Source organism: Euleptes europaea, chromosome 18, assembly GCF_029931775.1.
Source record: "Euleptes europaea isolate rEulEur1 chromosome 18, rEulEur1.hap1, whole genome shotgun sequence".
Taxonomy (NCBI): domain Eukaryota; kingdom Metazoa; phylum Chordata; class Lepidosauria; order Squamata; family Sphaerodactylidae; genus Euleptes; species Euleptes europaea.
In genome coordinates, this window is record NC_079329.1 from 10,629,881 (window position 1) to 10,644,152 (window position 14,272).

Genomic DNA, 14,272 nt, shown 5'->3' on the forward strand with positions numbered 1-14,272 from the left:
AAATATTTATGGGGAGAAAAATCAGAGAACCAGGTGGGGGGAAGGCGGGGGAAGGCTGGAAGATGGAAGCGCCGGAGAGAACAAGGCGGCAAGCAGAGATGCCACTTGCTGCACGCTGGCCCTTTAAGAGACCAGCCCTCCCCGCTCTGACAGTTCCAGGGCGGATGGCTCTGTTAAAAAGCTCTGAGCGGCTTCGCCTCCAATTCATTGTGTGGCTCATCCCTTACAGAGGCTGCAGGTGAGAGCTCTGGGTGGGGGTGGGGGGAGGAAGGTCTTTGGGTTGGGATGGAGGGGAAGCAGTGCAAAGTCTATGTCTGTGTGTGGGGGGGACCCTTGCTTGCACAGCAAAGGGAGGTGCCTCCATGAATTATTTGATCATGCCTGTAGCACTTTCTAACATGCAAAGAAATACAGGGTCTTCATCCTCCGCAGAGCCCTTTGAGGTGGGTCTCGCTATAATTCCCATTGCAAAGACCTCTCAGGATGGCTCATTTGAAAATGTTTGGTTGATGCTTTGGGTTCCAGTGATTTGCTATAGTTGGAATCAAGTGGTTTTCCTTCAGCTTAATCTACCTCACAGGGTTGTTGCGACAGACCATCCCTTGTTCATCTCTGCCCTGTGCTCCCTGTGAGAAAGTGAAGGATGAAAATGCGTTGAATACTTAAATTTCGCCTGTCCTGTGTAACATGTGGCTTGGCTCTGTTGCCTGAGCTGTCCAAACGGTGACAGCCTGCAATCCTATACACATTTACTGGAGAGTAAAGTCTCATTGAACCCTGTGGGATTCACTTCTGAGTAAATGCGCTTAGGATCGGGCTGTGTAGCGTTCACCAAAACACGCAGGCACCAAGGATTAAGGCTGCCTACACCCTGCTTGCGGAACTCTCTGCCACTAGCTATAAAATGCGTGGTGGTGGATTAGCCTGCTAGCTAGACTGAATGCAAATATGGATTAATTCATCGAGAAATCTCCCATGCCAAGATCCTTGGTTCTTTCGCAGCTGCCTGAAGGTGACCAACAGAGCCTGGGGGGCGGGAGGAAACAGTACTCCCATATCGTCTGGGGCTGACTGAAGTTTCAGACACATCAGCGGGCCTGAGGGGTTGAGGTGGAGCAGAGCCTGGGGCTTTTCATTTGGGATGGGCACCCCTGCTAATAAGTCCTCCTTTGGCAACTCTCCGGCAGGAACCATGAGCCGCAAAGTGGTGAGGTCCAGTAAATTCCGCCACGTCTACGGCCAGCCAGTCAAGGCCGACCAGTGTTACGATGACATTCGTGTCTCCCAGATGACCTGGGATGGGAATTTTTGCTCGGTCAACCCCAAGTTCCTGGCCATCGTCGTCGAATCCAGCGGGGGAGGGGCCTTCTTGGTCTTGCCACTGTCCAAGGTGAGTAGAACCCCTCACCCACCAAATGTCCCCACCCTCAGCTACTCCGGTCTTCACTTCCACCGCAAATGGACGCCTTTCATTCCCCCCATCCCCATAACCTACAAGGGCACGTATAAATCTAACTTCTGCATGGCGTCTCATCCTCTCCCCCCACTTTGCGTTTCCGGGGAGCGCAGCGATGGTGGCAGGGGTGGGTGGGTGGGAGGGACCGGGGCGTTGTGAAACTGCCGAAAAAAACAGCTCCGCGACACTTATTTTTTTGCCTTAAATGGCCTGAAGTTTGAACCTGCTGCGGAAACCGGGCCCAGAGAAAGGGAAGTGGGTTTAGGGCAGGCAAGAGGGGGAAGGAAATGGGGAGAGCGGTTGGGTGCGCTTTCCAGCTCTCGCCATGTTCTGCATCTGCCTGTCCCAAGTTTTCTTCTCGGCCCTCTCCTGAGAACCCCGGAGTCCTGTCTCTCTCTCAGACACACACCCCCTTTCTAACCACATACAAATGCGTGCCAGCAAGTTGGATTTTCACTTAGGCCTTGTCCCTCGCCAGTTTCCCCCAATGAAATCTACCAGGTTCCGTTCCTTCACAGAGGAGCCATAAAGATGGCCCCCCATATGCACATTGAGCATCTCACAAGTAGACCCCGTTGCCCTCCCAACTGGATGAGGCATCTCAGACCTTTCTACTGAGCCCCCCACCCCACTGCCAAGTCGGCCGGTTCTTCGAACAGGGGGTCACACTCCCCAAAGAAGTGTGGGTTGAGGGTGGGGTGTTGAGACAAGCGGCTAAGTTTAGGCTCCGAAGGGTGGAGCCTTTCTCCTTTCTCCATCAAGGATCTGGGTTTGCCCCCGGGGATACTGGCATCTCATGACTCCAGCGTGATAGATCCAGGAGCGAGGAGCGGATTCACACTCCTCAGAGCGAGCAAAAAGGGGAGGGGGGAGGGAGAAGCAGCCGCAGCCGCGTGAGCGTTGGCCCAACCGGGGACAACTTTGTCTGAAATTCCCCCGTCCAGCTGGGCAAGCAACCTTCTGTGGTGACCGGCTTCCAGTTCACCCTGGGTCCAGCCCCAGTAGACTGTCCTCAAGTACCAAGCAGATTGTGTTGGTTGCCACAGAAGAGAGGAAAATGAGGAGGGGCTGAGGCTCAGTTTGTAGAGCATCTGCTTGGCATGCAGAAAGTCCCAGGTTCAATCCCCAGCATCTCCAGTTAAAGGGACTGGGCAAGTAGGCGATGTGAACAGACCTCTGCCTGAGACCCTGGAGCAGTGCCGGATTTACGTATAAGCTAAACAAGCTATAGCTTAAGGCCCCACTCTCTTTGGGGCCCCAAAATTTTTACAGGAAATAATAATTATCTCACTATTAATATACTTCTTAATTGTATTTCAGTTCAACAATTACTTTGATAAAATACATATTTTGTTATATGCAAATGGCTTTAGATACCTATTAGGTCCATAAATTACCATATAGCATATATTCAACATAAAAAACAGTGACTATTTGTTGTTGACAAAGGACAGCTGGACATATAAAGGGCTCCATTACCTTCAATAGCTTAGGGCCTCATCAAACCTAAATCCGCCCCTGCCCTGGAGAGCCGCTGCTGGTCTGAGTAGACAATACTGACTTTGATGGGCCAAGGGTCTGATTCAGTATAAGGCAGCTTCATGTGTTCACATTTGTTACTAGCAGCAAGGAGTGTGCATGTATGCCGAAGAGGCACAGACCTAAAACTGGGGGGTGGGTGGGAGAACGACACCTGTCTGGGGTGGATGGAAAATATCTTCTGCCAGGGGGCCGAGGCTCAGAGGCAGAGCATCTGCTTGGCATGCAAAAGGTCCCAGGTTCAATCCCCAACATCGCCAGGTAAAAGATCTTGGGAAGTAGGTGATGTGAAAGATCTCCACCTGAGACCCTGGAGAGCTGCTGCCAGTCAGAGTAGACAACTCTGACTTTGATATATGAAGGGTCTGACTCAGTATTAGGCAGCTTCTTATATACTTGCATGTCTAGGGCCAGACTAGACACTTATCATTTTTAAAAAATTACCCTTCCTTCAAAAACACACACACTCATGCTCCCCCTTCCTCCATTTTATCCTCACAACCACCCTGTGATGTAGGTTATGCTGAATGAGTGAGTGATTGGCCCAAGAGAGCTTTACAGATGAGGAAGGATTTGAACCCAGGTCTCCCCACTCATAGTCTGATTCAGTAATCATTGAACCACACTGCCCCCTAACATGATTATTCAGTTCTGTGATGGCATCTGGATATGGGCCTAAAAAGCCATCCAGATGTGAGAGGGTAACTCTTACCCTGTGTCATCTGTTTGACTAGAAGAGACTTTAAACTCTTGTGTGTGGGGGGGAGAGACACATACCCATACTGGGCCTGTTCCCCCCTCCTTAAAGAACCAGCGATGGAGTCCAGTCTGGGGCCATACTGCAATGTGTGTGTGTGTGTGTGGGGGGGGGTTAACTCTTCCCCTGTGCTATTTCCCAGATGAGAAGTTTCTTTCCCCCCCCCCCGCCCCCTGCAACTACTTTAAGCTCTGGAGGCAAAAACAGAAGTTTCCCCTAATTTGCCTGTCTCTAAATCCTTGCAAGGAGTTAAAGTAGCTCATGGGTACTATTTCTGACTGGGGAAAGCTATGGTGTGTGTAGGGGGGCAGCGTTAACCACTCTTTCCCACCTTCATGTTCCCAATCCAGATCAAGCTCACCTGCAAATGCATTTTAGGCTCAAATGCCATGTCTAGGCTTCCAGTCGCAGAACTCAAGTGTCGCATGCATGCATGCATGCGCCTGTTTACCCATTATGGAGTACCCAGGTTGGGTCCCCACCCTGGCTCCTGTGTAACAGTCAAATGTGAGTTGCTGGCTCTCCCCAGTTCCTGCACTCAGGGCCCCCCAATTCAGATTGTGATTGTAGCACACGTGCAGAAGGGGCTTCAGTCCCCGCCCCCCATTGTCCTGAATTGAAATGATCCCGAAGGGGTACTGTTTGGCCATTCGGGAAACCCAGGCCCAACGTCTTCCAAATATTGCGGGGATGGCAGAAATGGCAGCAGCCAGCTGTAAGGCAGTGACAGCCAAAGTCCCAGACAGGCCGGGTTGCCAACTCCCTGGCAAATATACCACCCAGCTTGCTCTTGTGTCTATAACCATAGTTTGGGGTGCAGAAATCAACAAGGGAAGCCTGCAGCTAAACACAATTGCCTCCTCATGTGATTCAGCTCAGTAAGAAACAATCTATACATTGAACAGCTAAAAATAAATATGCATGCTAACAATATCAGCCGATCCAGCGGCTGCTAAAAGCACAGGAGCAGGGGCGGGCTGGGAATCTGGCCACCCGGCAGTTAACTCAGACTGTAAGAACTGTGGTGTGGTTGGGAGAAGGGTGGTGGTGGTGGTAGAAACCCAGGGTTGGGGGAGAGAAGTGATGGATACGTGAGTGTTCACACAAAGGAACCAAGTGCGCAGCTGGGAAGGAAGGAAGGAAAGCAGGCTGTTTGCTGGTCCACCCTGGGTGGAAGAGTACAAAAATCTGACTGGCACCCAGCTTTACCACAAAGAGTTCTTCTCCTTGGCTGTTAGAAAATTCCATAGAATCCTAGAGTTGGAAGGGGCCACACCGGCCATCTAGTCCAACCCCCTGCTTAATGCAGGATCAGCCTAGACCAGCTGTTCCCACTGGCCAAAAGCATCCCTGACCAGTGCTTGTCCAGCCTCTGCTTACCCGACAGCAGCTCTGCTGAGGTCTTTCACATCACCTACTTGCCTAGTCCCTTTAGCTGGAGATGCCGGGGATTGAACCTGGGACCTTCTGTATGCCAAGCAGATGCTCTACCACTGCGCCACAGCCCCTCTTTCTGGCTCTCCAGGGTCTCAGGCAGAGGTCTTTCACATCACCTACCTGTCTAGTCCCTTTATCTCACTGGTTCCCAACCAGGGGTCCGTGGACCCCTAGTCCGCAAGAACTAAATTAAGGTCCGGGAAACAAAGTTATAAACCCATAATAAATTAATATTTTCAATTAAAAGTTCTCTATTATAAAAATATATATTCAAATGTTATTCTAAGTTTAATGTTTAACTAACAGTTACGATTAAAGTTTATTTTCAAATTCTCAGAATTTTTATTTTGAACCTTGCACCGAACAAAAAAGTCCTAGTGGTCCCTGGTCAAAAAAAGGTTGGGAACCACTGCTTTAACTGGAGGTGCTGGGGATTGAACCTGGGACCTTCTGCATGCCAAGCAGATGCTCTACCACTGCACCACAGCCCCTCCCCATCTTGCTGATCTCTAAAGTGCTACTGGGCCTAAATCCGGAGGTTTCTTCTAGCTGCTTGTGTGTGTGAATTAGAGAGAGCGAGGGAGAGATGGAAGAGAAGAGAGCAAATGTTTCTGTACCTTTTAAGCTTGGACAACCGTTTACATGATGGCATTGCTTGTGCTTCTCCAGTGTGGCCAGGAGGGGTCACCCCAGCTAACTTGCAAGAGTTCCCCAGCTCCCCAGTTGAAAGTAGGGACAGGTTGTTGTTTTTTTAAAGAGGTTAAATAAATCTGCACCTTCAGGCTGGAGGTGAGTCCTGTGTCATGCAAAAGCTTGCCTCCTTCTTGAAAGGTGTACTTTTCTCTCCATTCTCCTACCCTTGCAGACCGGCCGCCTGGAAAAGTCCTACCCCGTGGTCTCGGGGCACACGGCCCCTGTGCTGGACGTGGAGTGGTGCCCCCACAACGACCACGTCATTGCCAGTGGATCGGAGGACTGCAGCGTTATGGTGGGTGAATAAATGGGGAAGGGAGGGGCTGAGTGACATAGGAGGTGAGGAGAAGTGTGGCTTGGAGTGAAGTGGGTGTGGCTTACATGAGAAACAGCTGGGCTTAGAGAAGTCGATAGAGCTTGGAGATAGAAGGCACAAGGCAACAGGATGGAGGTGGGGAAAGGATGGGGCCATCAGACGAAGAAGGGATGGGGGATCTTACTGGGACTGAAAGGTTCTGCAGGGAGAGTCCACTTGCAATCTGAGAAGGGCTGCTCTCAGGCAGTTTTCTGTCCCAAACCCCTGCAAATCGGACTGAGAGGCATGCTCTGCAATCCCTCGCAACACTGCTGAGGATGGGAGGGTACAATCCAAGCATTGCACGTTGTACCCCAGAATCCTCCACAACATTCCATGGGATGCTCTCTAATCATCTCCCAAAATATGTCCCCCATCATCTGCAGGGGTTGTTCGCAGAGCTGGGCCAGTAGTAAGGAAACTGGGCGGGACAAAGTCCCTTGGCTGTCCTGCCACGGCTGCCCCCCACGTCCCCTCTCGCTTTCAGGTCTGGGCAGTGCCCGAAGCCGGTCTCGTGCGGCCCTTGAACGAACCTTTGGTGACCCTCGAAGGCCACTCCAAGCGGGTGGGGATTGTCGCCTGGCACCCGACGGCGCAGAATCTCCTGCTCAGCGCAGGTAACGAGCAACGGGCCCTGCTGGCTGCGGAGGGCCGTGATCCGAACCCAGCCCAAGCTCCTCTCTCAGACGTATTGATTTTCCAGCCACCTTCATTCGTCTCTATGGCCTTGCCAGCGTGGTGTAGTGGTTAAGAGCGGTGGTTTGGAGCGGTGGAGTCTGATCTGGAGAACCAGGTTTGATTCCCCTCTCCTCCACATGAGCGGTGGAGGCTAATCTGGTGAATGGGATTTGTTTCCCCACTCCTACACACAAAGCCAGCTGGGTGACCTTGGGCAAGTTACAGCTCTGTTAGAGCTCTCTCAGTCCCACCTACCTCACAGGGAGGGTGTCTGTTGTGGGGAGGGGAAGGGAAGGAGATTGTAAGCCTGTTTGAGTCTCCCTTAAGTGGTAGAGAAAGTCGGCATATAAAAACCCAACTCTTTTTCTTCTTCTTGCTTTGTCTCCAGGTTGTGATAACGCAGTGACTGTCTGGGACGTGGGAGTCGGGCAAGCGGCCGTCTCACTGGATGACCTGCACCCGGATGCCATCTACAGCACGGTTTGGAACCGGGATGGATCTCTGCTCTGCACGGCCTGCCGGGACAAGCGTGTCCGGCTGTTCGACCCACGGGCAGGGGGCACAGTTGCCATTGTAAGTGTAACTTGCAAGCTTGATCTGGCAGTGCCAGAGGGTGCCAATTTGGACCAGCTGGGGAGAGTGGGGGTGGGGGAAGCATACCAATGATTGCCTTGTTGAATCAGCCTGAGGATCTGTCTAGTCCAAGCATTTGAACTCTAGCAGTTACCACGAGGAGGCATCAAGGCATGATGGTATTAGTAATCCCTTCTTTGGGGAGGGGCTGAGGCTCAGTGGTAGAGCATCGGCTTGGCATGCAGAAGGTCCCAGGTTCAGTCCCTGGCATCTCCAGTTAAAGAGACTAGGCAAGTAGGTGATGTGAAAGGCCTCTGCCTGAGACCCTCGAGAGCCGCTGCCGGTCTGAGTAGACAATACTGACTTTGATGGATTCAGTATAAGGCAGCTTCATGTGTTCATGTGCTCTTGTTTGGCACAAGCATCTATCAGAGGTACCCTCCCTCTAAATGTCGAAGTTTTGCTCTTCGCTATCATGGTTCAAAGCCATTTGTAGCTATCTCTTCCATAAATGTGTTGCATTGTTTAAAAAACAAATGCCTGACCCCTTTTTGCTTATCTTGTGCTATTTGGTATGGCTGGATAACTTCCATGTTTTGGAGACAGAGGGAAAGATGGAATCCAGGGAAGAATCAAGAATGGGGAGCAGAAATGAGTTCATTCCTCCCTCCCCAGTACATGAGAGTTTCAGAACAGCGGGCCTAATAGGAGTGGGTGTGGTCCATAGTCACACCACTTCTGACTCCCCCCTCTGTTTCCATGTCTCTTCAACAGGAACTGCCTCGTCCCCACGAGGGGTCACGTCCTGTCCGGGCCGTCGCGGTGAATGACGGGAAACTGCTGACCACTGGCTTCAGCCGTATGAGCGAGCGACAGGTGGCTCTATGGGACCCGGTGAGAAAAACATAATAGGAATGATGCTTCAGCCATATCAGGGGTCCTCAACGCAGTGCCCGTGGGCACCATGGTGCCTGCTGACACCTTCTCTGGCACCCACCAAGAATTTTTAGAAAGTGGGTAGGGGAGAGGATGTCCCTGAGAAAAATGTGCCTGGGGCCACCTAGTGAGTCCATGGCAGATGTAACCAGGGGGACTGCCTGGGTCAAAGGTTGTGGCTCAGCAAACCGTCAGCAGGATTTTTCCTTTCGGCAACATCAGAATCACTGATGAGGGAGGATGTTTGCATGTCCTGCGAAAACGAAGAATTGTCTGTTCCGTCTTAGACTTGGACTTTTTTGTCTCAGGCTCCTCCGCTTGGAGCTCTTGGCCCCAGCTTCCCCCTCGCATTTACCTCCCCTTCTCTTTGCCCCGCAGAGGAATCCTGAGGAGCCGTTGACCCTCCAGGAGTTAGACACGAGTAGCGGGGTTCTGCTGCCTTACTATGATCCAGACACCAACGTGGTTTACCTGACTGGCAAGGTAAAGGGTGCCGCGGCTCAGTGGTAGAGCATCTGCTTGGCATGCGGAAGGTCCCAGGTTCAGTCCCTGGCAACTCCAGTTAAAAAGGATCCGGTAGTAGGTGATGTGAAAGATCTCCCCCTGAGAACCTGCAGAGCTGCTGCCATTTAAGTAGGCAATACTGAACTTGATGGACCAGTGGTCTGATTCAGCATAAGGCAACTTCATGTGTCCAAGAGTTCTGGACAAGTGGGATTTGGTCTGGGGAAACAGACTGTTGGAACAGCTGGCTGTGGGAAGAAGCCATGGCTCAGTAGTAGAGCATCTGCTTGGCATGCAGAAGGTCCCACGTTCAATCCCTGGCCTCTCCAGTTAAAGGGACCAGGTGAGTAGGTGATGTGAAAGACCTCTGTCTGAGACCCTGGAGAGCCGCTGCAGGTCTGAGTAGACAATACTGACTTTGATGGACCGAGGCTCTGATTCAGTATATGGCAACTTCATATGTTCATGTGTATGGTCAAAGACTTCACTCAAATGTGTAGGAGCATTTGAGATTATACTCCACTTGGGACACAGCAGGGGGATTCTGAAACTGACATTTGAGTAAGGGAGGGGGGGACTAGAAACTGACATTGGATATAAATAAATAAATGGTGGAGACAGGAAAAGCCTAGCATCCCTTGATGAACCTCCTCTAAGGCCATCTCAGCCTACAAGGATAAAAGGGCTTTTCAAACAGGGAAGAAGCATCAACGCTCCAACTTTCCTTCCTTCCTCTGCAGGGCGACAGCAGCATTCGCTATTTTGAGCTCACAGGAGAAGCTCCTTTTGTGCACTATCTATCTATGTTCAGTTCCAAGGAGTCACAACGAGGCGGGGGTTGGATGCCCAAACGCGGCCTGGATGTCAGCAAGTGTGAGATTGCCAGGTATGGTCTTGGGGGGTGGGGAGGAGAAACACCTGTGCCTCTTGGCTTCCAAAACATGTCCCCATCCCCAAAAACTCACGCTTCCTTGAGAGCCAGCGTGGTGTAGTGGTTAAGAGCGGTGGTTTGGAGCGGTGGAGGCTAATCTGGTGAACTGGATTTGTTTCCCCACTCCTACACACGAAGCCAGCTCGGTGACCTTGGGCTAGTCACAGTCTCTCAGCCCCACCTACTTCACAGGGTGTCTGTTGTGAGGAGGGGAGGGTGATTGTAAGCTGGTTTGATTCTGCCTTAAGTGGTAGAGGAAGCCGACATATAAAAAACAACTCTTCTTCTTCAATGATATTCTTATCCCTTTCAGGTTTTACAAGCTCCACGAAAGGAAATGTGAACCCATTGCTATGACCGTGCCTCGGAAAGTAAGTCAAGACTCCTGCATTCGAGTCAGGTGGTAGGGGGAAAGCAGACGGTACAGCAGACTACACTAGCGTGGTGCAACCACCCCCTTCCCCCCCCCCAAGTTGCCCGTGAGTTCAAAATTACTACCTAGAGAGTCTACCTGCTGCATCTCTGCATGATTGAATGTTCTGGGCCTGCCTCCTTCCTGCCAGCCTCCCTTAGTTAACTCATTGCAGTGCATTTAATTCCTTCCTGTGGAGAAAGGAAGTACTGTTTATATACTTCATTTATAGCCTGCCTGTCTCCTTAGTGATTTATGTCATTCTCCTCTCCTCCATTTTATCCTCATAATAACTCTGTGAGGTGGGTTAGGCTGTGTGTGTCACTGACCCAAGATCACCCAGCAAGTTTCCATGGCAGAGTGGGGATTTGAACCCGGGTCTCCTGGCTCCTAGTCTAACCACTAAGCTACACTGGGTCTCTATTTACCTACCTTTGGAAAGGATGCTCCTAGAACTCATGCAGAGATACAGCGTGGACTGTTCTGAGGTAGCAGGTCTTATTCCTAATTATTTTGCAAGTAAGTGCGAGCTGGGCCTCCAGGTTTAATTTTAGAAAACAAGCATGATTCCAACTCTCAGCAGGCTGAGAAAACAGTTACTTGGGGGCATTGTGGAGCAGTAGAGTACCAGAATCCGAGACTCCTGGCTATATGGGCCCAGTGCATGTTAGGAGTACTAAGAACATAAAAGGTACTAAGAAAGAAATAATTCTTTACAAGAAAGTGGGGCATACCTGGGACACCTGGCATCTGCCAGGAGACAGCGGGTTATGGGTTAGGGCACACGGACCAATCTATTAGTTACTGTTTTCCTCCAAACCCGTAACTGTTTTGGAGGTGCTGAGAACACAGAACTAGGGGAAAGGCACTAACAGGGCCAGCAGATGCAGTGAAGAGCTGGGCGTAAGGGAGCAGCTTCTCCTCTTCCAGTGGAACTGCTCATTTTGCACGAGTGTTTTAGCTCGAGGGAAGATGTTAAAGGTTGCCCTTTGGACTTGCATTTGAATCTCATTTGTTAATTTTATACTGGCTAATTTTATACAGGGGATTCTCTCCTCTTGCACCTGTACGTGTGTTAACTGGGAAGGGCATTCAGATACAGCTCCCATTATGATCCTGTGCTCATAAGTGACATTTTGTAAACCTCTTTGTAAGTGACAGTTTGTGAACCTCTTTGAAGGAGCATTTCAAAAAGGATACAAATATTTTAAATATAAAACAATCATTTCACCTGCCTGGGGGAATCCGCAGCTGCTAAAATTCCCCATTTCACATAACAAGCAAACAACACTCCCTCCATCCTTAATTCCACTCTGTGCTAAAGCTTTTGCTCGCCACATTCTTACCTGGGAAAGACTTTTCAGGAAGTCCTGGGGGCAGAGAGGCTCAGCAGGGCCATTCCTATAAAGTTCTGGAGTGGAGGAAAATGCTTTCCACCTCTGTCTCTCTGCAAAGGAGCTTTTCTTTTTTGTCCTGATCAATTTGTATTTGGCCCGCAGTCAGACCTGTTCCAAGAGGACCTGTACCCTGACACAGTAGGCCCGGACTCGGCCCTGACGGCGGAAGAATGGCTTTCGGGAAAGAACGCCGACCCCATCCTCCTATCGCTCAAGGATGGCTATACTCCCCAGAAGACCAGAGAGTTCAAGGTCAACAAGAACCTCCTGGAAGGGCCAAAGAGAAGCCAAGTATCCCAGGAAAGGGCACAACAGAGGGTAAGGAAGTAGAGACGCACAGATGTTAAGGGTCACCTGCACAGTATAGGGCACTGGGATGAGAATATATAGTGGGGAGGAAGAGGTGCTGCAAGTCATGATTGAAGCTTATCCTATGACCTCTCGTAGGGTTCCGCTTTAGAGCAGCTCTCCGAGGATCTGAAGCGGCTGCAAGCAACTGTCTCCGAACAGGAACGGCGCCTCTCAGAACTGGAGCATCTCGTGAAGAAATAGGAAATCCTGCGCTCCCCTCCCAACCGATCTACTTCCCCGTTATGTTACACTGGACTTGATTTCAGCTGTCTTTTAAAAGCCCTCCATCTTTCAAGGGTGGATCCTCAGGGCATTATTAAACTCCACCCACCCCGAAACTCAGGGCAGAAAGCAGCTTTGGGGGGTGGGCGCGTCTGCCAGGGTCATTTCCCATTGCAGCTTGCCAGTCAGATGGGCAGACAAGTGCTGCATAAATTCCTAGCTTTCCCCTAGGACACTATGTTTCTAGGAAATTAAAGGCAAATTCCATAGCCTTCTCTTTCCCGAGGCTATTGTCTCCTAAAGGCAGGAAGGACACCTGCTTTCTCATCCTTCCCTTGCCATTCCCCCCCCCCACACACACACACAGCAGAGGGCTCCCTTCTCCAGAACCTCTTCAGAAAGTTACTGGAGGATCATTTCCTTCGCTTTGGGTTTGGAGGGCAGGCCATTCATCCTGGCAATTAAGTCGACAGCTCAATCAAAAACATATGTTGGCAAACTAAAACTGCACCCCTAACTACGTAGCTGATTTACAAAAAATCCTTTTTTAAAACAAAGAAGTACTTCTATTTAAAAAGCCCTGCAGATAGCAAAGCCCTTTTAACAGAGAAATTCTCCCACCCCCACCCCACACCCGGTGTGAGAGGAGGAACGCCTCTTCCCTGCTGCAGTACAATACGTGCATCATCTCAAAATAAAACAAAGGATCTACTTTTTACTTGTAGAACCATGTTTTTTTTAAAAAACCTATTTGCATATTTATGCAGATTAAATAGATTTTAAAAATTAAAGGACTACGGTTTCTTTGAGTGGCAGTCCTAGGTTTGTCTCTTCCTAGCGACAGCTGGGTTTTTACGTTTGCAACACCACCACGGTTTTTTTGTACCTAAAACTCAATCCCGGATGCTTGGATCTTAAGCACCACCAGAGGGCAGTAAATGTAAATCTATTATTCCACTATTTCCCTGTGTGACAGCAACCCATACCAGAATCATAGAATTGGAAGGGACAACCAGGGTCATCTAGTCCAACCCCCTGCACAATGCAGGAAATTCACAACCACCTCCCCATCCCACACCCCCAGCGACCCCTACTCCATGCCCAGAAGATGGCCAAGATGCCCTCTCTCTCATCATCTGCCTAAGGTCATAGAATCAGCATTGTTGACAGATGGCCATCTAATTTCTGCTTAAAAACCTCCAAGGAAGGAGAGCTCACCACCTCCCGAGGAAGCCTGTTCCACTGAGGAACCGCTCTGTTAGAAAGTTCTTCCCAATGTCCAGACGGAAACTCTTTTGATTTACCAGATACTTCTTGGGGAGGCCAAAAGGCAGCCCTTCAACCCAATTTCCAACAGTGTCCTGGGATTGAAAGCACCTCCCTCCCCCCAACTCCTTTTAGAGCAAGAACCAGCACATTCTGATTACCAGTTCTTGAATAGCCAGACCTTGCTGTGTACCAGAAGGGAATTCTTTTTCCACATATCATCATGCTGCCAATCTGCCTCACTCTTGGGAAGCTTGAATAAAGCCTGTGAATAGCTGCCAACAGTGTTTCCTTGGGCCCAAAGCAGAAGGCACCAGGGCAGCTCAATCTTCAGGATCGCTCTCTTTAAGAAATTGAAGGGCTGTCACTTAGAGGAGGGCAGAGAGCTGTTCCTTTTGGCAGCAGAGGACAGGACTCGCAATAATGGGTTTAAATTGCAGGCGGAAAGGTAGCAGCTGGATATTATGAAGTTTTTTACAGTTGAGAGTTGTTCGACAGTGGAATCGGCTACCTAGGGAGGTGGTGAGCTCCCCCTTACTGTCAGTCTTTAAGCAGAGGCTGGACAAGCACTTGTCAGGGATGCTCTAGGCCAGGGGTGTTGAACTCAATTGTTACAAGGGCCAGATATGACATAAACATCACTTGGTTGGGCTGGGCCATGCCTTGCCAGCCCAGATCAGGACAGAGTGTGTGTGGCTGCCTCAGCTAGCTCTTGGGCTGTATAAGAGCTCTCATGGGGCTGAATCTGGCCCGTGGGCCTTGTTT

The 14,272-nt window shown here is 50.3% G+C and overlaps 1 protein-coding gene across 1 annotated transcript; it reads left to right on the forward strand.

The window, feature by feature from the left end:
- The first annotated feature begins 1,189 nt into the window (after positions 1-1,189).
- CORO1A (coronin 1A) lies at positions 1,190-12,229 on the forward strand. Its single transcript, XM_056863862.1, has 10 exons — positions 1,190-1,390; positions 6,055-6,177; positions 6,725-6,854; positions 7,304-7,488; positions 8,263-8,382; positions 8,803-8,907; positions 9,669-9,814; positions 10,173-10,230; positions 11,771-11,986; positions 12,116-12,229. The coding sequence occupies exons 1-10, from the start codon at positions 1,193-1,195 to the stop codon at positions 12,218-12,220; spliced, it is 1,386 nt and encodes a 461-aa protein (XP_056719840.1). The 5' UTR covers positions 1,190-1,192; the 3' UTR covers positions 12,221-12,229.
- The last annotated feature ends 2,043 nt before the right edge of the window (positions 12,230-14,272 follow it).

What these genes read in the sequence shown, in the direction of transcription:
- CORO1A (XM_056863862.1), top strand. Translation starts at nt 1,193, where the DNA reads ATGAGCCGCAAAGTGGTGAGGTCCAGTAAATTCCGCCACGTCTACGGC. An exon ending in AGCAAGTGTGAGATTGCCAG is followed by an intron (nt 9,815 to 10,172) that starts GTATGGTCTTGG and finishes TATCCCTTTCAG; the next exon opens with GTTTTACAAGCTCCACGAAA. An exon ending in CTATGACCGTGCCTCGGAAA is followed by an intron (nt 10,231 to 11,770) that starts GTAAGTCAAGAC and finishes TTTGGCCCGCAG; the next exon opens with TCAGACCTGTTCCAAGAGGA.